We start from the raw sequence: 26,051 nt of genomic DNA, 5'->3' as shown, positions 1-26,051 counted from the left end.
CCGGTTCCTGTGTGGCAGGATGTGTTTCCACCCGGAGCAGAGAGCAGGGGACACTCCAGTTCCGCAGTGTGTGGAGTGTTGCTGTTCAGCTCGTGCTCTCAGCGGTCCGGCGGCGGTCTGCAGGTCTGCAGAACCAGCGGCTGCATCCACAAGGCTCCACTCTTCTTCTAACTGAACTAACCAAAGCCGCGCGTTTAGACCACTTTTTTTTGCGACAGCGCCACCTAATGTAAACGACGACCACTAACGTGCGCAATCTGGTGAAATGATTTGACGCAAAATTAGTTTAGAATTTAAGAAGCTCCTCCAGGGAGCGCCCTGCTTTGATTCCGGTCCCGGGAAGTATGTCTGCAGCGCCGCCTGCTCCTCCTCGGGTCCCGCTGCTGGTTGTTCCTGCCAAGTTGATGCCAAACGAAGTGGGAGCTTTTCTCACGCTGGACGACCGCGACGTGAGTGCTGACTGAGATTTGTAGTTATTAATTTAACATAAAAACGACTTGGCTCATATTTGCGCAGCAATCTGTTCTGAACCTGCTGAACTAAGAAACAAACTGTTTTTGAGTTTGTCACAAAGCGGTAGAAAAGGCCACTGTTCAATTCATTCCAGTTCAGTTTTATTTATATATCGTCAAATACAACATAATCTAGTCATTTCCAGGCTGCTTCTACAGAGAAAACCCAACAGATCCACATGAGCAAGCATAGGTGACTGTGGAAAGGGAATGGAAAGAGAGCAAAGAATAGGACAAACCAATATAATATATATTGTCACAGCTGCTGAAAAACAGCCTGAGCAACTTTTACTAATTTGTTTAAGGTTGTAGTCAGATTTTATTACAATGATTAGATCCAGGACAGAAAATGTAAAATGTGTTGCTCCAGTTCTGGGATTTATGTTGATCCATGTCAGTAGAAATGATCTGAAAATGTTCCTTTTCTCTCTTCATTTGAAGATGCACATCACAGTTCAGCGAGGACGATCCCTCCCTGAACTGATCAGATGCACCACCTGCTGCAGCAGCTACCACTGCCCCTTCTGCTCCACAGCCATGTTCCAGCCACATAAGATGAGCAAAGTCAGAACTCATTTAAACAGCCATTTTAAAAGGGCAGTTCTCCATGAAGGTAAAGTTTGTGAACATTTTCCCAAGAAATTTAAATGATCTTAATAAAATGTGTGTGATTAATACTATTTGAGTTAAGAATCAGAATTTGTTCCTGTTTGATGTGTTTCTCTTGTCCAGATGCTTGATTCAGATTTTTTAGTAAATAACAATATTGACCCTAAAATAATGATACATTTCTGTGTTCCTGTATTTTAGGATATACGATTCACAGATGTGGATTAAGTTGTCGACCGAAATGGCATTACCACTGTGTCTACTGCCAGTCCACGTTAGCACGCAAATCAGACTTCATAAAACACTTGTCTTTGTGCAAAAAGAAGCACCTGACACCAGATCCCTCCAGCCCGACTCCAGCCCCCGCCGTCACCCCAACATCAGACCCCGCTGCCGTCTCAGGGCGGAGGAGGACCGCCGCCTCCGCCGCGCCGCTGCACACGCAGCTGGCCGTCGTCGTGGAGTCTCTGGTCCAGGCTGCGGTGGCCGAGCTGCAGAGGCTGCTGGAGGACGGAGGAGGCGGCGGCCCGGGGAGGGAGTCGCAGGAGAGCCAGGAGACAGTGGTGAGTCACGGAAAAGCAGTATGTTTTTTTGTTTTTTTTTTTAAATCAGAAACAGCCAAACCTGTTCTGCTCCATCTATCTGTAGAATAGCTGTGAACAGCTCGGTGTAATGTTTTGCGTTGTCATTTGAAGGAAGCTACTGTGAGAACAAAGTGGTCAATGTCACGGAAGATGAGACGGTAATCTTTGACCTGTGATGGTGCGTTCAGGTGCTGTTCGCCTCTGTCATGGAGATTCTTGGAAACAAGGCTCTGGGGAAGATCCTGAACATCATGGACGAGGTTCAGCCGCTGCTGCAGTGTGAAGCTCCGCAGAGTGTGAAGCGTAAACTGACCAGCAGCCTCAACAACACACAAAGCGGTGTGTGTGGCGCCGCCACCGCCACTCAGACCTGTCACCTCTTGATGTTTTATAAAGAGGTGTTTTTTTGTTATTGTTGTTTTCTGCAGATCTTGAGCACTCGTACGGCGTTCCAGATGAGGATACAGACGCAGACTCACCGTCTCCGGTAAGACCTCGCTACTTGGCTTCAGAAAATAAAGGCAGTGGTTCATGAGGCCTCATCGCTACTCACCTGTGTATCTGTAGTGCGTTCACTGACCTCTGCGTGCCTTGTGTAACTGCAGATACAAGTCAATGACCAACATGGAGAAATCAACCTGGGAGCAATCGCTGAGCGTGAGTCCCTGAACGCACCACATGAGTCTGTCCTCTCCAGACTCTGACACTGGATCTATTTCCGTCTCTATTACTCAGTGTTTGACGGTCAGGCTCCAGAGTGACTTGGTTCTCTTTCAGGAGGCGCTCAGCCGCCATCGAAGGTTTCAGCGGCGTCGCACTCGAAGCAGCATGGCGACCCCTGGAAGCTGTCGGAGTGTTCGGTCTGCGGTAAATCCTTCACGTGTCAGAGCAAGCTGAACTCGCACCACACGGTCCACACGGGCGAGCGGCCGTTTTCCTGCCCCATCTGCAGCCAGGCCTTCCGCCAGCGGCAGACCATGCAGGTCCACATACACACGCACTGCGGCGAGCGCCGGTTTCAGTGCCCGGAGTGCGGCAAGCGCTTCGTCAAGCAGGCGCATCTGAAGACGCACTGGATGGTGCACACCGGGGAGAAGCCGTACCGCTGCGACGTGTGCGGCCGCTGCTTCAGCGTGCAGCAGGGTCTGCAGCGCCACGCCGAAACTCACACCGGCAGGAGGGACTTTCCGTGCGACGAGTGCGGGAAGAGCTTCACGCGCGCCAGCACGCTGAAGATTCACCAGTTCATCCACACCGGCCTGCGGCCCTTCCAGTGCGACCAGTGCCCCAAAGCCTTCCGCTACGCCACCAAGCTGAAGAGCCACCAGCTCGTCCACACCGGCGAGCGGCCCTTCCAGTGCGACGAGTGCGGCAAGACCTTCAGCCGGCGGCGCAGCCTGGTCAATCACGGTTACACACACTCCAACGAGACGCCCTTCAAGTGCAACTCCTGCAACAGGGAGTTCAACAACCCCAACAGACTGAAGCTGCACATGCGCCTCAACCCAGACGGAAGCTGTGCGGCTCTGGTTTGAGCGACTGTGCACTGAAACAGAGACAAGCGGTTTCAGGTGGTAAACAGTTCATCGGTGACAAATGCGACAAGAGATGCTCGGACCAACACAAAGCTGCACAAGTGCGGCTACGTGTGATCCACAGCGAGGCTCCGCCCACTTCCTGGAAAACAAACGGAATGTGATTAAAAGAATGATTTCGTTTGTTAGATAGTATTTGACTCAAGGTGTTGGACCTTTTCACCCAATCAGAGCTCAGTCATACTGGGTGGAACTTGTACTCCACAACCCCCCAGCTGATGAGCACCTGCACTATTAGGCCCTGCCCACTGACTTGCTGCCTTCTGATTAGTTAAGGTTGTGACTTTAACTGTTAACTTTCCTTTTAGATGTATATTAAGTTAACTTGTTGAATTTCCATCCATCCATTTTCTATGCCGCTTGTCCTTCTCAGGGTCGCAGAATTATCAAACAATATTTTAAATGTTTTGGAAATTAAATGTAAAAAAAAAATAAATAAAAATAAAAAAATACACACTGCAGTTGAGTTCACTCGAATCTGAAGAAATGGCACATTTGTAGATCATTAAAACTCAAAAGAACAAACTTGCTCACTGTCTTTCAGTCAGCATTGGAATGTACTGTGAATACAGAGCATAAGAAGAATAAACAAATTGCTTTTTATTAACCTTTAGCTATCTAAGGGGATTGCATACTTTTTAATTTAGTCTCGGACAAAGTTATGTTTTTGAAAACCGTATAATAGCCAAGATTTAAAATATATGTTGAACAAATAAAATTGTATGACTATTATTCTACAATAAGTAGTTCGTCCTCCGGCCGCGGGGGGCGCTGTGCTCACCACAGCGGCAGCTGCGTCCGCTGTTTCCGGGTCACCGTTCAGCGGCGTCCCGGTGTGGAGTGTTGTTGTTTTTCTTGTTGCTGGTCCTTGCTGGCGCTCCGTGGAGCCGTGGCAGCCCTTCGCCGCGGGATGAGCGCCTCCGCCGGGCTGCTGCACACGCAGCTGGCCGCCGTCATGGAGTCTCTGGTCCACGCCGCGGTGGCGGAGCTGCAGAAGCTGCTGGAGGACGGAGGAGGAGGAGGCAGCCCGGGGAGGGAGCCGCAGGAGACGACGGTAAGTAACGGGAAGCAGACCCGGGGGCAGAGAATTTCGAAGTGTCCCATGTCTACATATAATGTCACGGAAGATGAGACGGTAATCTTTGACCTCTGATGGTGCGTTCAGGTGCTGTTCGCCTCTGTCATGGAGATTCTTGGAAACGAGGCTCTGGGGAAGATCCTGAATATTGTGGACGAGGTTCAGCCGCTGCTGCTCTGTGAGGCTCCCCGGAGTGTGAAGCAACCACAGACCAGCGTCCTCAACATCCTCAACAACACACGGGTTGGTACGTATTTCCCCGCCACTGCCTCTCTGGATCTCTTGATCGTGTTGTATAAAGACTGCTTTGTATTTGTCTGCAGATCTTGAGCACTCGTATGGTGTCCGAGCTGAGAATACAGACACAGACTCACTTTCTCGGGTAAGACTTCTCCCAGACTCACCTGTGTATCTGTGGTGCCTTCACTGACCTCCGGGCGCCTCGTGTCACTGCAGACTAAGTTAGAGGAAGAGGGAGCTGAGGCACCGTTTGTGCTGGCGGTCACCGTCAAGGACGAACATGGAAACATCAACCTGGGAGCCATTGCTGAGCGTGAGTTCCTGAACGTGTCTGTCTGGGTTTTTTTTTTTTCAAGTTTTAGAGGTGGATGTTGATATTTCTGGTGCAGCAATGCTTGGACAACAGACCGTGGTGGCCTCAGGCTAGAGAGGTGGGCTTAGGATTGGGAATTTGCAGGTTTGATCCCAGCAGTTGACAGGACACAACTATGTGTCCCTGAGAAAAACCCTTGACCCCCACCAGCTCATGGGTTGGCTGTTAATTTTCTAACAAACTAATTACAATAAGTCAGGGTCAATGTAACGCCATTCAGTCTACCGACCACCTCCACCAGATCGCCTCTTTATCTGTTCTTATATATCTTTTCTTTATAGCTCTGATACTGGATATTCTGACTGTTGATTTGAATCTCTGATCTTTGTATTCAGGGTTTTCAACTCAAGTGTGACCTTGTTCCTGTGTTCTCTTTCAGGCGCTCGGCTGGAAGCGGCTCAGCCATCCGACCAGCAGCCACCGCCGCCGAAGGTTTCCTCAGAGTTGGACTCGAAGCTGCAGGGCGGCTCCTGGAAGCTGTTGTCCTGTTCGGTCTGCGGTAAAACCTTCACGTCTCAGAGCAACCTCAAGTCGCACTACATGATCCACACGGGCGAGAGGCCGTTTTCCTGCCCCGTCTGCGGCCAGGCCTTCCGCCAGCGGCAGACCATGCAGAGCCACATGCGCACGCACAGCGGCGAGCGCCCGTTCGAGTGCCCGGACTGCGGCAAGCGCTTCTTCAAGCAGGCGCAGCTGAAGACGCACGCGATGGTGCACAGCGGGGAGAAGCCGTACGGCTGCGACGTCTGTGGCCGCCGCTTCAGCCTCCTGCAGAACCTGCAGCGCCACGCGCACACGCACACCGGCAGGAAGATCTTCATGTGCAACGTGTGCGGGAAGGGCTTCACGCGCGCCGTCACGCTGAAGACGCACCAGCTCATCCACACCGGCCAGCGGCCCTTCAAGTGTGACCAGTGCCCCAAAACCTTCCGCTACGCCGTCAACCTGAAGAACCACCAGCGCGTCCACAGCGGCGCGCGGCCCTTCACCTGCGAGCTGTGCGGGAAGAGCTTCGGCCAGGCGGTGAACCTGAAGATCCACCGGCGGATCCACACCGGCGAGCGGCCCTTCCGGTGCGCCGAGTGCGGCAAGTCCTTCAGCCAGCAGAGCAGCCTGATCTCCCACGGGCGCACGCACTCCAGCGAGAAGCCCTTCGAGTGCGACTCCTGCGACAAGCGGTTCAACAACTCCAACAGCCTGAAGCTGCACATGCGCGTGCACACCGGCGAGAAGCCGTACGCCTGCGACGTGTGCGGCCGCACGTTCAGCCAGGGCAGCCACCTCAGCACACACAAGAGGCACGTGCACGCCGGCGGGAAGCAGTTCATCTGCGACAAGTGCGGCAAAAGATACTCAGACCAGCGCAACCTCAAGCTGCACAAGTGCGGCTACGCATGAGGCCCCGCCCACTTCCCGGAAAACAACTGGAATGTCACTAAAAGGATGTTTTTTTACTAGTATTGAACCGAAAACAATCGGAGCTTTAGAGTGTAGCCCCGCCCACTGACCTGCTGCACTCTGATTGGTTAAGATTGTGACTTTGTGTTAACTGTGAATTCTGTAAATGTGTATAAAGATAAGTTGCTCAGTTTTATAGAGAATATTTTTCATGTTTGGAAAAATAAAATGAAAACGAGAAACAAGCCTGTTGAGTCCACTCTAATTTAAGAAATTGTGCATTTGTAGAGCTTTTAAACTCAAAAGAAACTTCCTCGTTGAGCGTGGTAACATGGGTGTTTTTAATTCAGAATTGGTTTATTCTGAATACAGTCATTCAGCCTTTTTTTTTTCCATTGTCTTCATGTTTACATGAGAAACACGAAGGATTAAATCCTCTGTCACGCCGGGGTCTGCAAAGCGTTCTGATTGGACATGGGGCGGGTGTGACGTACTTACAACTCTAATCTATCTTTCTCCATTACTTTGACGTTGCAGCTTTGAAAGTGTCTGCGTTGTTTAACGCCTGTTGATCCACTCATTTCGTTATGTCCAACTCTTCTAAAACGCCACTTAAATAAATTGTCCCCGTATGAGGCGGGACGTGGGCCGCTATCTTGGAACATCGGGTCATCATGGCGGAGGATGCGCAGATTGAAATTGCCTAATTTACATATAATTCTGCTTCCAAAGGAGAATAAAGCGGCCTGGTCTATTCAGATTCAAACTTAATTCTGGACAAAGTTTTTTTAATAATTTACATGGTCATTTTAGAGCAGAATTAGGCTTTATTCAAATTTATACAGGAAAAAAAGTCCCATGTAAATGCACGAATTCTTTCAGTCCATAATCGGGAAGTAATAAATCATTTGTTATAAGGCTAAATGTTATTGTCATATAGATATCTAGGCCAGGGGATTACATGGTTTTTTATTTTGCCATTTTCATATGTGTACATGGTTTTTTTTTTTGGTTTTTTTTTAGGTCTGTTGAGACTGGGATTTGAGAACTACTGAAATACTACTGAAACTACTGATACTAATACTGAAATACTAATTTCAGTATTTTAATAAGTAGTTTTCTTTATTTTCAATTACTTCTCCAGGTTTATGCCTCCAAGTATACAAACTTTGGTTCTCTGGGTCTTAACATGACACATTTACATTTTTGAGGGTTTTTTAGGTGCGTAAAATATGATAAACTTTTATTTTGAGGATTGATGTAATTAGTCCTCCGGCCGCTGGGGGCGCTCTGCTCATAACCGCGGCAGCTGCGTTCACTGTTTCCGGGTCCCCGTTCAGCACGCGTGCGGGATCCGAACCAGCTCCAGAAACACACCGACTCCTTGAACCTGCTGCAGCCGCGAGGAGCTGCTGCTGTCCGGCCTGAGTGAGCAGAGAGCCCCGGAGAACCGCCGCCATGGGTCCGGTGAGTGTCGCCCTTAGACCGGCGTCTGGAAACTGTTAAAACTCCAGTACCGGTTCAGTACCGGAGTCTTTTAAAAGTCCACATCTGTACAAACCTGAAACACAAATAACAAATCTATAATTCAGATAAAAACCCATTCCAGATTTTTATGTTTATCTTCAACTCTCTGTGGAAGAAAACCTTTAGAACCAGACCTGGACTCTCTAAACCAGAATCTACCAGATCCAGAGACTCTCTTTGTCAGGCTCTTTGAACCAGACCCAGACCCTCCAGACCAGACTAAACCAGATGTGGACTCTTTAAACCAACAATCTTCGAACTACACCTAGACTCCTGATTCCAGACCTGCACTCGAACTGACTAAATATTTATTGAAGTAGTGTCACACAGCATCTTAGAGTTTCACATGATTAAAACACTGATTCATTAAGCAGTTTAGTTTCCTGTTTTATATTCCCTTTAAGTTTTATTTTCTGTTGGTTTTCATGGAGACAGACTCCTTTAACACCAGCTGTTTGTTGCTGAAAAGTGATGATCAGATAACAAAGCTCAAAAGTTTTCGAACTTGATATTTTAGCAGTTGGGTTCACAGCATTATGTTTGAATTTAGAGACTGAGGGACTTCCCACTGATGTTGGAAAATTCCCAGTTTACCTGAACACAGCATAAAACTTAATCTCTCAGCACCTTTAGACATGGAGGTAATCGTGTGTTTGTCTTCGTCTGCAGCCGCGATCGAAGAAGCGGCGCCCGACGTTTCGCCGTCTGCTGAAGACGAGCGGCGTGAAGCTGGAGAACAAGCTGAAGAACCGCCAGCTGAAGCAGAACGTCTCGGCCAAGAAGCAGCGCAAAGAGCAGAAGAGGCTGCGGCAGGCCGTCAAGGGCGCCGTCGCCGCCTTGCCGCCACGCCCGCTGGAGACATACTGCCCCCGGCCCGGTGAGAGGAAGGACACTTTCGTGTCTCTGATCTTTGAGGGTTTCTGGTCTTAAGTCTTCTGATCCGTGGACGGAGTAAAGTAAATCGTCTTTCTGTGCCTCACAGACGAGGAGGAGGAAGAGGATTTCTTGGAGTCGTTGCCCACGGACATGTTGGAGGACGACGACCTGCAGCTGATGAGCTCCATGGCTCAACGAGCCTCCTTCATCACCAGAGACCTGTCGTCATGGTAACGCTGCATCCACAAACACACGCATCTCGTTCAGACGCGTTCGACTCACTGAGGTGCGCTTGTTTGTTTGTTTGTTTGTTTGTTGTTGCTCAGTGCGCCGGTCCACAGTGGAAAGAAGCGTGGGTCGGAGGTGACAAAGGACTACGAGAAGCTTCCCCGGAAGATGGCGAGGATCGAGCAGAAGGAGGTGATTCACCTGCTGCCCATCAAAGACAAGACGGGGCTGATCCCTCAGAGCATCCAGAAGCGTGAGTCACCGAACGCAACGTCATCAAACTGTCTTGCGGTGACTGTGCTGCTCGTCACATCTCCTCTCTGTTCTGCCAGCTGTGTCACAGAAAGAGGAGGAGGAGGAAGAGGAGGAGGACGACGAAGATGCTGCAGAGCAGGAGGACCAGCTGGAAAACGGTAAGAAACATTCCCGATTTGTGTGAGCGAAGTGGGCGTGTCACGTGGCTATAACATGTCCTCCTGGCCAGAGGGGGCAGCAGAGAGCATGGAGGGGCTGACAGCAGAGGAGAGGGAGCAGCGCAGGGCTCAGAAGATCCAGGAGAAGAAGCTGCGCATCGCTGCTCTGGGATCAGCCGTCATCTCCGACCCCATCAGTAACGTAAGAGCCTCGCTCGCTGCCGTCAGACGCCCTGAGTTTAGAGGTCGCCGTGGTAACGTGACGTGACGTGACGTGGCGCTGCAGGTGAAGCGGGTGAAGGAGCTGCGCGGGATGCTGATGGAGGCCGACCCCAGCGTGGCGGTGACCGTCCGCAAGCTGGTGATGGTCTCTCTGATGGAGATCTTCAAAGACGTGGCGCCGACCTACAGGATCCGCCCGCTGACGGAGGACGAGAAGACCACCAAGGTACCGAGACGCCGTCTGGCACAGCTCATGTCTCCGTCCAGCTGCAGTCTGATGTTTTGTACACCAATTGTATTTCAGGTGAAAAAGGAAACTCAGCAGCTCAGAGAGTTCGAGGAAATTTTAGTGAGTCAGTACAAGTTTTACCTGGAAGACCTCGAACAGATCATCAAAGGTACACACACACTCAGACACACACACACACACACACATTTTGAAACACACCGTGACCCCCTCCCTCTGCCCCCTGGCGTCTCCAGACTGGAAGCAGCAGAAGAAGAAGCGGCGTCAGGCGGTCAACCTGCAGTCGTACGGCGGTCTGGCGGCGGTCGCCGTGCGCTGCCTCACCGAGCTGCTGCTGGCGCTGCCGCACTTCAACTTCCACAACAACATCATCGTGCTGCTCGTGCCCCTCATGAACGACGCCGACAGGCAGGTGAGGCACGGCTGCCCCCCCCCTCGCCGCCTCTTGGAATTCACACAAAATGTCGTGTTTTTATGGGCATCTTTAAGTTTTTGGGAGCTGGTTTTGGGAATGGTGATGCATTCAGGTGTCTCTGTGTTTCAGGTGTCCGACATGTGTTGTGACGCCTTCAGGAAACTCTTCGTGCAGGACAAGCTGGGCGCCGCCTCCCTGGCCACCGTCCGGGTGATCTCCGGCCTCGTCAAGAGCCTCAGCTACAGCGTCCGGCCCGAGGTGACAGATCAAACGCACCCGCACAGTTTCTGGCCTGACGCGGTGAATCAAACGCACCCAGAGTGGCGTGGGCGGCGCGTTAGCGTGATGTGTCTCCGCCCGACAGGTGCTGCAGACGCTGCTCAGTCTGAGGATCAGAGAAGTGAAGAAAGACATCGAAGCTACAAAACCAACGAAGAAGTTCATGAACTATCAGGAGAAGAAGAAGAACCTGTCGAGGATGCAGAGAAAGGTACACACACACACACACACACACACACACACACACACACACACACACACACACACACACACACACGCCTTTTGAAGATGTTTTCTCTGCTTTGAAGGTGTGTTAAAGTGTGTGTTTCTGTGTGTTACAGTGGAAGAAGGCTGAGGAGAAGTTGGACAAAGAGTTGTTGGAAGCTGAAGCCTCAGAGAACAAAGAGCACAAACTCAAACTGGTGAGTTCGGCCGTCTCGACCTGGATTCTGCCGCATTCCTTCCTGTCTGCCGGCGCTCACTGCTGACTGAACTCCTGCTGCTCTTCAGCACACAGAGACGCTCAACATGGTCTTCCTGGTGTACTTCCGCATCTTGAAGAAGGCTCACAGATCAGCTCTACTTCCTGCAGTTCTGGAGGGGCTGGCCAAGTATGACACACACACACACACACACACACTATACATAAATATGTCTATGCACACACACACCCACACACGCTGTGATGACGCTGTGGTTATTCTGTCACAGTTTTGCTCACCTCATCAACCTGGAGTTCTTCGATGATCTGCTCAATGTGCTTCAAAACCTCATCCAGTCAGGAGTGAGTATCCCCCTCAGCCCCGCCCCCTCAGCAGCGTGCTGGTTGTTGATTGGTCGGCCCGTTAAAGTCTGGTTTGATTGCAGGATCTGAGCAATCAGGAGAGTCTGCACTGCATCCAGACGGTGTTCACCATCCTGTCGGGACAAGGTCAGAGCGCCGTCCTCTTTACCGACACGTTTTGTTGTGGAAGTTGGGCATGTTGGGAGCTTAATTTTGGCGGGGGTTGTGCTCGAACCAGGCGACGTCCTGAACATCGACCCTCTGACCTTCTACCAGCACCTCTACAGGATGTTGCCTCGCCTCCACGCAGGTCAGCCTCTCCAGGACGCTGCATGCTCGCTGCTTTTTTTTTTTCTTCTTCTTCTTCTTCTTCTTTTTCTTTTAACGCTCTGACCTCTCTGTTGTCTCTCAGGGGCCTCCAATGATGACGTCATCATCGTGCTGCGGTGCCTGGACACCATGCTGACCCGCCGCAAGAAGCAGGTGACCCTGCAGAGGGCGATGGCGTTCGTCAAACGACTCAGCACGCTCAGCCTGCACCTGCTGCCCGACGCCAGCGTGGGAATCCTGGCTGCCACGCGGGCCGCCCTGCATGTGAGTGTGTGTCCGTCTGTGTGCGTGTATGAGAGTGTATTGGTGACTATATTCTTAAGTTAAACTGTTTACGTGTGTGTGTGTGGCAGTCCTTCCCAAAGTGTGACTTCCTGTTGGACAATGAGATTCAGGGCAGCGGCTTCTACCTGCCAGAGCTGGACGACCCTGAACACTGCAACGCTCAGAACACGGCTCTGTGGGAACTACACACACTGCAGGTATACACACTCACTCTACTGTTATATATTCAGATACAGAAAGGACTCAAACACTTTTTTTGTATGTGCATGGATGCACCTGTGTCTGTGTTGACATCTGGACGTACGTCTCTTGTGTGTATTGATGTGTTTATGACTGTGTTTGTGTGTGTGTGTGTCTGCAGAGACATTACCACCCAGTGGTGCGTCTGTTTGCGGCTCACCTGAGTCGTGGAGCTCCCAGCGAAGGGTCAGCCGCGCTGAATGTGGAGCTGAGCCGCAGGTACTTCTAACCTTTCACCTGAGGGGGCGTGGCCTGTCAGGGAGAGGGCGATATATTTGTTTTGATAATTAAGACCTCCCTGCAGAGTGCTGACATTGTGTGTGTGTTTGTGTGTGCATGCGCAGGGCACCTGTGGAGCTGTTTCGAGACTACAGTTTGAAAGACATGACCTTCAACCCACCAGTGGATAAACCGCCCACCAAGAAGAAGGTGATCAAATCAAACGCACCTCAGAGATGGTGGAGGAAAATCAAATTCTTTAATCTGTCAAATTTTTTTTCCTTCTTTTCTGAAAATCTGGCTGATGTTTTGCGTTGTTTTTGTGTGTGTGTGTGTGCGTGTGTGTGTGTATTTCAGGATCACTTTGTGGTCGGAGATTCGCTGCTGGACGCTGAGCTGCAGAAACACATCGACAAAGTCCTCCACACACATACACAAACACAGCTCTGACACACACACTGTTCATATTGTGATATATTTGAAATAAAATCTAAGGTGGCTTTTTGTTATTTCTGTGTGTGTATGTGTGTGAGTTCCAGTGAAAAGAAGACGAAGATGCATTCAAGTGAAAAGCTGAAACAAAAATATTAAATGTTGCACATAATCTGTTCTTCAAATAACTTGCAGTAATTACACCAAATTGAACATACAATTGTGAAATATTCTGTGCCACATTAAAGTTGCAGATCATACATTTTAGTGCAAAAACTTGTCTAAAATAAAAAACCCTACTTTTCGAGTGAAAAAAGAGTTAGAATGACGTCATCAGTAGGGGACGGAAGAAGCGGATTGAGGGATTAGAGCGGAGTGAGAGGAACTCTTACGGGCGGATTTGCACGTCTTCTCTCACCCCTCTGCGGTCCTGCGTCGGTGTTTTTTTCCGAGGTCTGATGAAATAACCCCGTTCCGGACCCGAAACGAACTGGAATGCCCGCTTTTGCACGTCTTTTCCTGGCGTTTTGAGGTCGATAAACCTGCTGAACGTCGGTCGGCAGACGCCCAGAGCCCGTTTCCTTGGTAACGGTGAGCAGAGGGGGAGGGGAGGGGAGGGGAGGGGGCGATTAAATCTGACTGTAGATATAAACAACACGGTTGATACTGTTATTAACATGATTGGCAATTAAAGACAATAAACCAAAACAATGCAGTGTTTAATTTGTGGATTAGGAACACGTAAGCGCTCGAGACAAAATGGACCAGATCTCGAATAGAACAAGAATAATAACCCCAAAGCCAAATGAATTCCCCATAAATGTTTTAATATGCTCTGAATTAAAAATGTGTATTTGTTATATTCTTAATTGTTTTTGTAGCTGTTGTGTATGTTTTATGAAAAAAAAAAAAACTCTCGCCCGTGTCCCGTGCTTTGGGCAAAGAGCGCGTGTGACTGGTTGCGCTGCGCAAATAATATATCCTTGATTAGGGTTAGGGTTAAATCACATTCCGATATTCTGTAGGCTTGCATTCCTCATTTGAGGCCTCTTGGTGGCGTGTTAGTACTCTAGGAATAAAAAGGTAAACATGGCATCGTTTGAGTTTTGATTTTGTGTCAGAGGTGAAGTCTGAGCCTGGTGGGGCAGAAACACCAGCAGAACATGCACCCTGTGCTCAGATCGGCCTGTACTGATGTACCTCCAGGTGTCAGCCATGTCTTCTGGGGACTCCAGCGGCGATGGAGGGAAGTGGCTGGACGCCCACTATGACCCGATGGCCGGCCTCTACACCTTCTCCTCCTGCGTGGACCTGGCTGAGCTGAGCGGGGACGGGGAGAGCCGCCTGCTGGTGGGGGACCTGGGCTCCGGCTCGGCGGGGATGAAGCTGAAGGTGTACCGCGGCACCTCGCTGACCAGCGAGAGCACGCTGCTGGACCTGCCCTCTGGCGTGGTCGCCTTCTTCATGGATCTCCACGAGCCCCGGATCCCCGCCGTGGCCGTGGCCTCCGGACCCTGCATCTACGTCTACAAGAACCTGCGGCCGTACTTCAAGTTCACCCTGCCCAGCCTCCAGGTCAACACGCTGGAGCAGGTATGTGACGAAACCCTCTGACCTTTACTGCTTCTGTGGGTTTATTTTGGGGTTTTTTGGCAACCTAAACAAAAAGAAGTGATCAGATCACTCATGCAGCAGGCCTGCCTCTGTACAGAATCTGCTTCTTGATTTTTAATTTCGTCATTCAGCTGTCGTCAGTCTGTGGACTCACCTGTGATGTGTTACTGTGTTCCGATTGGCCAGGACGTGTGGCAGCAGGTGAGGGAGGGGCAGATCGACCCCCTGACCCTGAAGGAGATGCTGGAGAGCATCAGGAGGAAGGCCGACGTGCCACTGTCCATGCGCTCGCTCCGCTTCCTGTCTCTGGATCCCGACGAAATGGATGACTATGTTCAGCTGCACAAGCAGCAGCCAATCAGGAGACAGGTATCCACTCACGAAAAGCATTTTGAAATGAATTCCACCCGTCCTTCTGACTGGTCGGCGGTGTTTTGCTTTCAGACAGTCATCACCTGCATCAGCACTCTGAAGAAGAGCACAGCGGACGACGACGGAGTCAGCTGTTTGGTCATCGGAACAGAGAGCTGCGACGTCTACGTCCTCGACCCCGAGGCCTTCATCATCCTCTCCAAGGTACGGCCAGAACGGCACAGGCAGGGGGCGCTGTGAGCCGCTCGGAGGACCTTCTCAGGGCCGCCTGACTCTTCAGGACTGTTTCAGATGTCGCTGCCTGCCGCTCCCTCCTTCATGGACGTGACGGGTCAGTTCGACGTGGAGTTTCGCATCACGGTGGCGTGCCGCAATGGGAACATCTATATTCTGCGCAGGTGAGATCTGAAAGGAAAGATGATGGTTCTACTGTCACATCCTCCATGTTTCAGACCTAAAGAGGAAAATTCCCCACTCGTTGGATCCAGTTGTTGGAACCTGACACGTCTCTCCTCTTCAGGGATTCTGACAAACCAAAGTACTGCATCGAGCTGGCGTCCCATCCAGTCGGTCTGGTGCGAGTCGGGAAGAACGTGGTGGTGGGCTGCACCGACGAGAGCCTGCAGGGCTTCACTCAGAAGGTCAGAGGGAGTCTGCTGAAGGGTCATCGGGGTTCAGCTTTGCCTTCCCAGAAACTGAAGATCCTGAACCTTCATGGTCATTTAGCTGAATATTTTCTTGTTTGTGTGGATTTATAGTTTAAGGTCATTTTCAGGAGTAACTCAGATAATTTGGAACTGAATTCTCTGTGCTGGTTGTGTGTTCAGGGGAAAAGGCTGTGGAGGACGGTTCTCGCCGCTCCCATCACCACCATGGCGGCCATGGACCTGCCGACCCGCGGCTTCCAGGCGGTCTTGCTCGGCCTGGCGAACTGCGAGGTGCAGCTCTACCGGGACAAGAACCTGCTCAGCACCATCAAGACGCCCGACGTGGTCACCAGCATCTGCTTCGGCAGGTACGGCCGCGAGGACGGAACCCTCATCATGACCACCCGGGCCGGCGGCCTGATCGTGAAGATCCTGAAGAGGACGGCGGTGTTCGACGACCGGGACGGCGCCCCCGGCCCGCCGCAGGCGCAGAGCATCCGCCTCAACGTGCCCAAGAAGACCAAGCTGTACGTGGACCAGACGCTGAGGGAGCGCGAGAGCGGCGCCGCCATGCACCGCGCCTTCCAGATGGACCTGAGCCGCCTGCGCCTGGCCGCCGCCAAGGCGTACGTGAAGGCGCTGGAGTCCAGCCTGACGCCCGTGTCGTCCAGCCTCAGCGAGCCGCTCAAGATGAACGCCGTGGTGCAGGGGCTGGGCCCCACCTTCAAGCTGACCCTGAACGTCCAGAACACGGCGGCGTGCCGGCCCGTCATGAACCTGGCCGTCAGCTTCCTGTACGACGAGAGCCTGTACCGCGTCAAGAACCCGTTCCTCAGGATCCCCCTGCTGGTGCCCGGACTCATCTACCCCATTCAGACCTTCGTGGAGTGCACCAGCGACAAGGGCATCGCTGACATCATCAAGGTGTTCGTCCTCCACGAGGGGCGGAGCTCGCCGCTGCTGACCGCTCACATCAACATGCCAGTCAGCGAGGGACTGACGCTCAACTGAGTTATGTTAACAGCACAGTGAACTGCTGTCACATCTCCCTTATTCATTCAACTTTAGTTTTATTTATTCAGATTTTATCTTTATTTATTCAACGTTACCTTTATTCCTTTAAACTTTACCTTTATGTATTCCAGTTTTACCTTCTCGAGGTCGTCATACAGCAGTCTAGACCAAAAATATACGTTTCTTCCTAATTTAATTCAGTGTGACCTACGAACACATTTACTTTATTATAAGGAACCGCCTGCAGTTCCAACTTTGAGTTCTAAAATACTGTTTCTGTTTGTAGATCTTTTAGTTTTTGTCTTTTAGCTTGTTGTAAATAAACCAGATAATTTAAGATACATTAAGCTGAGCCAAGCCTGTTTTTTCTTGATAGAATTGCAACTACATGAATCTTTCATTTATTCTGAGGTGTTGAGTGAAATGTTTGTGTTGTACAGAGGCTTTAAAGTCAAATACATTCGTGTTTTGCACTGAAGACCAACAGGTGTAGCTGAAGAGCTTTTAATGCAAGACTGAATCTAAATCAGTAAAATCAATTCATCTGATTTACTTTTGCTCACACAATGTTGCCACAGACCATGAAAACGTAATTTTGTTTCTATAGCTCCAATTCAATACAGTTATCTGAAGGCACTTTTATAGAGGAAAGGTTGTCTGGTGTGTGTGATTAAATGAAGACCTGCACTATATATATATTAAACTTTAAATGCTCAACCAACAAGATTAAAAGGTTTACACTGTGTGTGTGTGTGTGTTAACTGTTAGGAACCTACCTGACACTTACAAATGGGAGGTAAATGAGTTTTGTACATGTGCACAACAAACAGCAGGTATAATTCTGCAGGAAGTCCTCGCCTCGTGGGTATGAAGCATGATGAAACCTGAAGACATAGGGCCTATTTTCCAGCTTATCTACCACCCATACACGCAAACCAAAGATACAAATGTTGGCTGGACCCGTCTGGTTCTGGGAGTCCTGTGGGCTGACCCACTGCGGGCCATCTGCTCGGACAGGTGGCTCTGGTGCCCCGCGGCCGGATTCTTCTTCCAAGCATGAATGGACCAGATGTCCCTCTGCCCCCCGACCAAAACATTGCAAACGCTCCAACTTTACGTGTAATCAAAGCGGAATCTGCTTCTCCAACCCAAAGGTTCTTCGCACTACCACACTCACATGAGCCACTTTAAATCAACTTATTAAAAAAAAAAAACTTACTCTGAAATAAAATATTTCACCTAGGACACAATCCTCCCCTCATGCCGACAATCAGATGTTCTTCCTGTCATCGGAAAACATCTGATGAATGTTATTGTTTGATGGCTTATTTTACTGTTGCTTGCAATTTTGCAATTTTTGTAGATTGATTTATTTTTATTTATTTATTTATTTTGGACAGGCACAATGTCTCATACGCAGCCAGAGCCTACAGGGAAGCATAATTGTAAAAAGTCCATCTGATTTTGTCCATTTTGTCTAACTGACAATAAGAAAGGAAAACCTTAAACTCCACAATAGATTGTTCCCAACCATGTCCGCTTTCGTGCGGCTTTTATTTTGAAGGCCGGAAGTAGCTTGTTGTTTTATTTGGACACTTGACATTTTCATATGTGATTTTTTTTTTTTTTTACTGTAAAATAGCGTCACCCTGGTGTGTCTCTGTCTTTATTCATTTCTCGTTTGTTGTAAAAGGGTTGTGTATTATTAGTAATTAAATTTTTGTTTTGTTTTGTTTTTTATTGAAGCCGCTCGTGTAGCCTCGGTGTGTGTCCTCACACACCCGGAACATCCCCGCGCTCGGACCGGGATCCTCTGAAACCCTCCGCCGACTCGCCGACATGTCCTCCGCGCTTCTGCGGGCTGTGTGCGCGCTGCTGGCGTCTCTCTGCCCGCCCTGCCCCGCCGCGTCGGCCCCGGGCCTCCCGCACATCCCGCACATCGCCGCTCACTTCGGAACCAAGACCCGCTACGAGGAGGTGAACCCCCACCTGCTGCGGGACGGCCTGTCCGTCAACGCCTCGGTCCTCCGGGCTCCGGCCGCCGAGCGCTGCTCCCCGGTGCACCTGACCGCCGTCATCCGCCACGGGAGCCGCTACCCGACCGCCAAGAACATCCGCAGGATCCGCCAGCTGAGCGAGCTGGTCCGGAGGGAGGCTGCGGGAGGCTCCGGGGCTTCGGACGGCTGGCTGGAGGAGCTCCGCAGCCGCTGGGAGGCGTGGTACACCGAGGACATGGACGGTGAGACACCGGGACGGTCCCACCGAGCTGCTGAAACACAAAAATCTCCCGAAATGTGGCAGAAATGTTAAGTTTCAAGTGACTGAAAATATCTTTGAGTTAGAAGTTACAAAGCTGCTGAGAAAGAGTTAATGAAGATATCAGAAAACATTCATGAAAAAGAAAAGATAAGAAAATCTCTATGTCTAATGAAAAAGATTATTGATGCAGCACCACATACATGATATCTACAAGCTGAGCCAGTGGAAGCAGGTAGATGTTCAATAGAGGTGGGCCCTGGAAGGAGCCTTGGGGAACTCCTCGTGTAATTTTGTGAGGATACCAAACATACTGTATCTAAAAGTTTGGATTGTTTTTTTTTTTTCTGTTTAGAGTTGTTGAATTTTTTCCACACAGTGGGGATTTCTTTAGTGTGAGAACTCAAGGAGACTCGGCTTCCTTAACTGACTGACAAGAGTAAAGCCTCTGTAACTAAAACAACTGTTTACAGTGATACACACACCACAGTACCTTTTTGGTATTTCTTTCAGCATATTTGTACACAGGTAGAGTATTCTGAAAAAAACACACAGTGACGATCAGACATCTTTCGCTTTAACCTTGGAAATATTTAGACTGTTCGATAAGATTAAATCTGGTGTGTGTGTGTGTGTGTGTGTGTGTGTGTGTGTGTGTGTGTACAGTAGTGGTCAGTTCATCATGAAATTTGGTATTCACGTTGTTTTTTGCGTCCTCAGGTCACCTGGTGATGAAGGGTCGTGACGAGCTCCGCCTCCTGGCGCTCCGCCTGCGGGCCTTGTTTCCCACCCTGCTGTCAGAGGAGAACGTGAGGAAGAGGAGGGTGGCCTTCCTCACCAGCTCCAAGCCCCGCTGCGTCGACAGCATTGAGGCGTTCCAGGACGGCCTGCGGCGGCACGGTGAGGCCGACTGAGGCATGCTGGGAGATATCGGCCTGGGCGGTGTGACTGACGTGACCTCGACCTCCGCAGGCGACACCCCGGTCTACGAGCACGAGGTGGACGACCACCTGCTGCGCTTCTTCGAGCGTTGCCGCGGATACGTGGAGGGAGTGGAGAAGAACCGCTCGGCGCTGCTGGAGGTGGAGAAGTTTGAGAAGGGCGAGGAGATGCAGGCCGTGGTCAAGAAGGTCGCCAGCAGGCTGGGACTCCCTCAGCATCGCCTCACGCCCGGTAAGACGCCATGCTCTGGTCCGTGTTCGTATTCCTGGAGCAGTTTTGTATTTTTTTCCTTAATTTTTCTGATGCTTTCTTTGTATGTTTTGCTGAAATCATGACTCATGTCCCTCTGTGTGTCCCGTAGAGCTGGTGGAAGCCGCTTTCTTCCTGTGTTCTTATGAACTGTCTATCAAATCCGTTCACTCGCCATGGTGCTTCCTGTTTGATGAGAGTGACGCTCAGGTAACCATGACGACAGCAACACACTGGTGTCTTTAAATGGCTGTTTAATCTCAACCGTTTGTGTTAAATCTTGCAGAATCCTTTCAGGTTGGTGGTGCTGGTTGTTTGTTGGACGTCCTCTGCTCCGAGTTTGACCTGCTTTGTGTCTGCAGGTGTTGGAGTATAAGTCCGACCTGAAGCAGTACTGGAAGCGCTCTCACGGCCACGCCATCAACAGCATGTCCAGCTGCCCGCTGTTCCACCACATCTTCAGGTCGCTGGACAAAGCCGGTCGGCCCCGCAGGTCAGAGGGACGGGGTGGGGGTGGGGGTGGGGAGTGAGGGGCGGTCAGCTGGTTCTGGTTCATGGCTCACTCTGCGGTTCTCCCTCAGGTCCACTGACGCGTCCCCGGAGCCGGCCTCCATCCTGGTGGGCCATGCTGAGACGCTGCTCCCCCTCCTCTCCCTGCTGGGACTCTATAAAGACCAGACTCCGCCCACTGCCAGCAACTACCAATCGCAGCACAGTAAGAAGCCTCGCTCGCCGCTTCAGTCACCTCTCAGGTGATTCTCGGCTCATGAACACGTCTCCTGCCGCAGGGCGACGGTTCCGGACCAGCCGCATCGTCCCGTACGCCGCCAACCTCCTCTTCGTGCTGTACGACTGTCAGCGGGGCCCCAGACTGCAGCTGCTCGTCAACGAGTCCCCGGTTCGATTCCCAGGCCTGGAGGCGGAGGAGGCGCCGCTGTACCGGGACGTCCGGGCCACGTACCGCCACCTGCTGGACGGCTGCGACTTCCACCAGGAGTGCGAGGGGATCTTGTGGGGCCGGGGGCCCAACATCGAGCTCTGAGACCAGGGGGCGGAGCCGCCAGAGCTGGTGGATATTAGCCCCGCCCCCAGGAAGCAGCGTCCAGACTTCGACAGGATCAGACATTGGGCGCCTCAGACAGTAGCAGTCACCATGATGAAAGTCTGCAACGCCGAACTGGTCCATTACCATCTGAGAGCGCAGGGTTTGTTTTTTTCCATCTGAGCTCTTTTTTTTTTATTACTTTTCATTTGTTGCACTGGCCCTTTAATCTTGTGCCATCCTCTGTTTTTCACCCCTCACCTTTAATTTATTCAAGCTGTTCGGACTCGAACCCTCCGACACTCACCAGGACGACGTCCAGTGTCTCCCAGGGTCCAACGGGTCGTCTTTGTGCCAAAATCAGGATATTTTTTTAAGAACCTTTTTTTTTCCTCTTTAAAAATTCAGAGCTTTAAATAAAAGGTTTTTCAAAACTCTACAAAATCTCCAACAGTATCGATCCACCTGGAGAAATGACTCCTCAGTGCGTTTATTCCCCTAAAAGAAACTAAGACACACTGAATCAATGACAGTGAGTTTATTACATCGACAGTGACTCTTTTGTTTTTAACAGATCAATGAATAAACAATCATTTGTTTTTAAATAAAAAACTCAAATAGGATAAAAATAAAGCACAAAAACAACCATTTCACAAATATTTTTTTTTGCTTAATTTTCCAGTGTAAATGGTTAAAAATTGTCCAAACAGGTTGAACTCAAAAGAAAAGCTGATTTGTTTTAACCTCCAATCAGAAGAAAAAAATAACTTTAAACTTCTTTTTTCACAATAAAAGCTGTGTTTTTACTGTAATCTTCATGGCAACATCAGCCGAGGCTCATGGGTAACGGTGGTACGTGGAGGCCGAAACGAGCGAAACCGAAAGAGAGCGAGACGAAAACTGAAGCGGAGGATGGCGCGTCGGCGGCGTCCAGCTGCTCCGTCAGACCTCAGCAGAAAGCGGCGGCCTCCAGACCCGCCTCCGTATCTACACCCGCAGTCAGCTGACCGGAACAAACACATGGCGAGCGCCGTCTCAAACAAGCTGTGGGAATCAAACCGGCGTCCTGTGGGCAGCTCAGTCCAAAGCGGCGTGCAGCAGCAGGCCGTGTCCTCCCGCAGACTTGGACTTCTTCATCTTCGCGATGGCCTTCTGCAGGTCGGTCTGATGGATGGGACGGATGTAGTCCTCCAGCGGGCTGCCGAGACACACGGGGTGAGAACGCCACCGCGGCCGCCGCCGCAGCGTCAACATCCGGGATCCTTACCTGCTGCTCTGCGTGTGGACGAAGTCCCGGACGCACAGCAAGGCGGCGTCGCGACACATCTCTCTGAGGTCGCTTCCTGAGAAGCCGTCCGTTTCACCGGCGACGCTGCTGAGGTCCACTGACAGGTCCACCTGCAGGCAGAACGACAGCGAAGTGAATCAGGACCGTCTGGAGGCCATCGAAGGACCTGGTGGTCTGCAGAGCTGGAGATGTTCTTACGCTCTCGTTCTCCAGGATCAGCCTGAGGATCTGCTCTCGCTGCTTCAAGCTCTGCAAGACAGAAACACGCCGTCAGCGATTCGGTCCGGTCTGCGGCACGCTGCCGTCCGGTCTCCGTTCCGGCTGATACGCACCGGCTGGTTGATGTGGAACCTGGTGGGCATCCTCCTGAGGATGGCAGAGTCCAGGTCCTGAGGCCGGTTCGTGGCTCCCATGATGATGACCTGACACACACCGAGGTCACAGCAGGGACTTCCACGCCTCCATTCTCACAGTTCTCATTTAACAAGTTCGAACTCTGGAGGAGACATATGCTTCCAGGTTCTACGTGTGTGTGTGTGCGTGCGTGCGTGTGTACCTGACAGTGGTGGTCCGTGTCCAACCCATCCCACAGACTCATGAACTGAGCCTTCATCATGGCCGTGGCCTCGTGGTCCGAGCTGGACCGACTCCTGAGGAACGAATCTGTTGAGAGGTACAAACGGTCAGAGAGGCAGAGGACTTTTTCTGGATAAAGAGTGTGTGTGTGTGTGTGTGTGTGTGTGTGTGTGTGTGTTCGTTCCTTACCGATCTCGTCGATGAAGATGATTGACGGCTGCAGTTTGACAGCCAGGGAGAACACCGCGGCGGCGAGTTTCTGGGACTCTCCGTACCATTTGTCCGTCAGCGTGCTCGGCTGCAGGTTGATGAAGCGGAACCCCGCCTCCTTCGCCGTCGCCTTAGCGATGAGTGTTTTGCCACATCCCGGAGGTCCATACAGCAACACGCCTGTTACCATGACGACAGCACGAGACCATACCCTCAGCGTACATAACTCCATAACTTCTGCTTCTTTTCAGAGATTCCTGTGGATTCCCTGAGTATTTTGCGCAGCATCTAAACCTCTGTGAAGTGACACTCTTAACACAGCTGGCATGTGAGTGACCTCTGACCTTTCGGCGGCTGCAGCAGTCTGGATCCTTGGAACAGGTGTCTTTTCTGAACGGGTAAGATGACGGTCTCCTTCAGCTCGGTGATCACCTCGTCCAGGCCGGCGATGTCGCTCCAGGTGATCTGAGAACATTCGGGCGTCAGGCGACCAGGTCAGAGTTCACATCTGCTGACGGCCAGTCGAATAGACGCCGCAGAGACGTACCTGCATGCTGAGCGGGTCCACCAGGTGAGCGGCGATGCTCATCTCGTACTCTGACAGCTTCACGTTTTTCACGCCGATCTGCTGCATCAGCTTCTCTGCCTGCAAACAGCCAATCAGAGGTGAGTGAGTGGCCACGCCCACTGTCCCTCCTTATCCTCGCGTGATTTTGTGACGTACATCCAGCACATGAACTGACAGGCTCACCTGCTTCTGAGCCTCCACCTTCTGCTTCCTGGTGGGGTCGATGGCGTCCACCATCCACTTGATGGTGAAGTAGGTGACGGCTCCGAAAATGGTGAGCCGGAAGAGCAGTCCGATGACCTCGTTTCTGCCCAGAGGACGGGCGAGCTGATCAGCCGGGACCTCCCTAATGACCATGGTCGGACTGGATGTGATCTGACAACACAAAACACACAAACTCAGACTCAGACCAATGGAAAATAAAAAAAAGAAGAAATGGCACAGATAACGCAGGAGCTCCCTGCAGCTGCTCCTTCATTTAACCACGGTTCTGGTTATCCTCCAGTGTCCTTTCCAGTGAGTACAGTAGTCTGCAGGAAGAATAAACAATCATCTGATCTTCCAGGTGGTGAAAGTGGCTGTAAGCGTCCGTGTTCTACACAAGTGTGTTAAAGTCCGCCTGGTCTGAACACATCCAATGTTGTCGCTCAAATCGACTCTTCTATTCACAGTTATATGTTCCTACAGACAGGAGACATCACCACCAGGGGAAGACAACACAAAATGTGCCAAGAGCCACAAAGAAAACCATCCCACCTCACACCTCAGGCCCGCCCTGATACATGACACTGGAAAATCTCTGAAAACAATGATCAGATTTTTTTCACGAGTTTCCCTCCATACTTAGCCTCTCTTGGAGGAAAACAAAGTGAGATGTTGCCTATAACTTAAGGAAGGTAAGAGCATTCTTCTTCAAAAAAACACATAAGTGATGAGTTCTCCTGTGCTCACAAACTCTCCAATATCAGTGACCTCAGGTGTTATCTGCTGCATACCAGAGGAAAATCAAAATATCTGGCGAGCAGACTCCTGCTTATCGGTACAGGATGTGTAGAGGTTTCATTGCCAGAAGTGACATAGATTAAAAAAAAAATCATCTTTTACCGTTTCTGCTTCTAAGGCCCCCTCCATGTGAGAGGTCTTTGGAGTACTCAATTTATTTTTCAAGCTGAGACCAAGGGTGGGTAAATTTGAAAACGAAAGTGGGCTTGGTGTCCTTTCACTGACAATTCATGTATGCATGATCAAACAGTTCTATATAATATACTTTTAGAATAAATCCTGTAAGTACAGAAGAAGAAAAAAGAACTATATTTATGAAATGAATCATCATGAAACAGCCAGAGGAGAAAGCGTGGTTAGAAAAGTCTTCCTGAAGTGAAACCAAAACCACTCTAAAAACCCGGTCCTTCCAGTTCGACGGCTCATATTTTAAAACAGCACAAAAAAGGAAAGAGAAACTAACCACGTTTGAAAATTAGATAAAGCTTCATACGTAACATGAATAGCTATAAACCACTCAAAGGCACTTAACCATCAGCAGCAGATTATTTATGAGCAATGATCAGAAAACTGTTCTTGGGGATGAAACCCCCCGGTGATCCAGGACACTGTGAGACAGTGTCACTGGTTCGGCTAAAGGAGACAGTCTCCTCTGACCCGCAGTAGGTCCTCAGACCAGGGTTTGGACCGGCAGAGACCGGCAGGTGGACCCTGAACGATCCCAGGGGACCCCCTGCTAGCTTTAGCTTTAGCTTCAACTTGACCTTCCGGGATGTGGAACGGTAACAGAGCCGTCTCTCTCTGGGACTCACGGCTCTCACAGGCGGCCGTAGAGCGCCGAAAGCCACTGGAGAAAGTTACGGTGGTTCTCCGGAAATATCACCCCTCAGACTCACCTCCTCTCCGGCTATCGGTTCCTCAGACTCTCTGCCTTCAGACTCTCGTGCTGTGAAAAACCCAATGTTCTTCTTCTGCTTTGTCTTTAGCGTTTAACTGCACGTGAAACCACCAGTGCTACTCTCTGCCTCCACCTGCAGGCCAAAAGCAGCACTGCACCTCCTATTACACTGATGGCCTGAATGCATAAATTATATCCTTTGTACTTTCACTGTATAAACCGACTACACTTTGTGCAATCTTACGACATTAACTATGTAATATATTAATCTTCTGTGTAATCAGTCATTTCAAGTACTTTTACAGAGAATCAAACAATTGAATAGGCATAGAGGATGGTGAAAAGAATAGAACTTCAATCTAACAGAAAGAAAAAAAAAAACCCTACAGAACCAGACTCAGAGGTGGAGCATTTGTGTTGTTCCAGTTGGGGTTGGGGGATAAAAGAGAGGAATAGTACAAACAGAGTGTGGGTTTGGATATCAAAC

At 50.5% G+C, this 26,051-nt stretch overlaps 5 protein-coding genes across 6 annotated transcripts; 4 read left to right on the top strand and 1 right to left on the bottom strand.

Annotated features, from left to right (window-relative positions):
* The first annotated feature begins 82 nt into the window (after positions 1–82).
* Positions 83–6,571, top strand: LOC115393709 (zinc finger protein 224-like). Its single transcript, XM_030098817.1, has 12 exons — positions 83–449; positions 954–1,125; positions 1,323–1,684; positions 1,894–2,044; positions 2,134–2,192; positions 2,311–2,362; positions 2,483–3,234; positions 4,124–4,354; positions 4,466–4,625; positions 4,702–4,760; positions 4,835–4,931; positions 5,371–6,571. The coding sequence occupies exons 1-12, from the start codon at positions 345–347 to the stop codon at positions 6,387–6,389; spliced, it is 3,219 nt and encodes a 1,072-aa protein (XP_029954677.1). The 5' UTR covers positions 83–344; the 3' UTR covers positions 6,390–6,571.
* Positions 6,572–7,721: 1,150 nt separating this feature from the next.
* Positions 7,722–12,963, top strand: LOC115393587 (nucleolar complex protein 3 homolog). The gene is made up of 21 exons (XM_030098655.1): positions 7,722–7,856; positions 8,586–8,793; positions 8,899–9,022; positions 9,119–9,273; positions 9,353–9,433; positions 9,505–9,635; positions 9,720–9,881; positions 9,960–10,053; positions 10,139–10,314; positions 10,447–10,575; positions 10,682–10,807; positions 10,938–11,018; positions 11,107–11,207; positions 11,308–11,380; positions 11,464–11,527; positions 11,619–11,690; positions 11,793–11,974; positions 12,064–12,192; positions 12,357–12,454; positions 12,580–12,664; positions 12,812–12,963. Exons 1-21 carry the CDS (start codon positions 7,848–7,850, stop codon positions 12,902–12,904), a joined length of 2,373 nt encoding a protein of 790 aa, XP_029954515.1. The 5' UTR covers positions 7,722–7,847; the 3' UTR covers positions 12,905–12,963.
* A 372-nt stretch (positions 12,964–13,335) lies between these two features.
* On the top strand, positions 13,336–17,160 carry LOC115393823 (Bardet-Biedl syndrome 1 protein homolog). Its single transcript, XM_030098933.1, has 7 exons — positions 13,336–13,477; positions 14,093–14,479; positions 14,687–14,869; positions 14,945–15,076; positions 15,164–15,270; positions 15,393–15,513; positions 15,700–17,160. The coding sequence occupies exons 2-7, from the start codon at positions 14,102–14,104 to the stop codon at positions 16,528–16,530; spliced, it is 1,752 nt and encodes a 583-aa protein (XP_029954793.1). The 5' UTR covers positions 13,336–13,477; positions 14,093–14,101; the 3' UTR covers positions 16,531–17,160.
* A 1,026-nt stretch (positions 17,161–18,186) lies between these two features.
* LOC115393500 (multiple inositol polyphosphate phosphatase 1-like) lies at positions 18,187–21,652 on the top strand. Of its 2 annotated transcripts, none has more exons than XM_030098506.1 (7): positions 18,187–18,772; positions 19,510–19,695; positions 19,768–19,962; positions 20,093–20,190; positions 20,343–20,473; positions 20,562–20,695; positions 20,769–21,652. In XM_030098506.1, exons 1-7 carry the CDS (start codon positions 18,373–18,375, stop codon positions 21,020–21,022), a joined length of 1,398 nt encoding a protein of 465 aa, XP_029954366.1. In that variant the 5' UTR covers positions 18,187–18,372; the 3' UTR covers positions 21,023–21,652. The 2 variants fall into 2 exon arrangements, with proteins under 2 accessions (XP_029954366.1, XP_029954365.1); XM_030098505.1 differs by having other exon boundaries at positions 18,189–18,772; positions 19,510–19,689; positions 19,762–19,962; positions 20,769–21,650.
* Positions 21,542–25,641, bottom strand: LOC115393501 (ATPase family AAA domain-containing protein 1-B). The gene is made up of 10 exons (XM_030098507.1): positions 25,563–25,641; positions 23,848–24,039; positions 23,644–23,742; positions 23,441–23,561; positions 23,076–23,276; positions 22,867–22,973; positions 22,643–22,732; positions 22,509–22,559; positions 22,290–22,420; positions 21,542–22,220 (listed from the first exon to the last, which is right to left on the bottom strand). The coding sequence occupies exons 2-10, from the start codon at positions 24,019–24,021 to the stop codon at positions 22,100–22,102; spliced, it is 1,095 nt and encodes a 364-aa protein (XP_029954367.1). The 5' UTR covers positions 24,022–24,039; positions 25,563–25,641; the 3' UTR covers positions 21,542–22,099.
* Between the last annotated feature and the right edge of the window lie 410 nt (positions 25,642–26,051).

This window comes from Salarias fasciatus, chromosome 8 (genome assembly GCF_902148845.1).
Source record: "Salarias fasciatus chromosome 8, fSalaFa1.1, whole genome shotgun sequence".
NCBI classification, from domain to species: Eukaryota; Metazoa; Chordata; class Actinopteri; order Blenniiformes; family Blenniidae; genus Salarias; species Salarias fasciatus.
The sequence above is the reverse complement of the archived record's forward strand: the minus strand, read 5'-3'. Positions and strand labels throughout refer to the sequence as shown.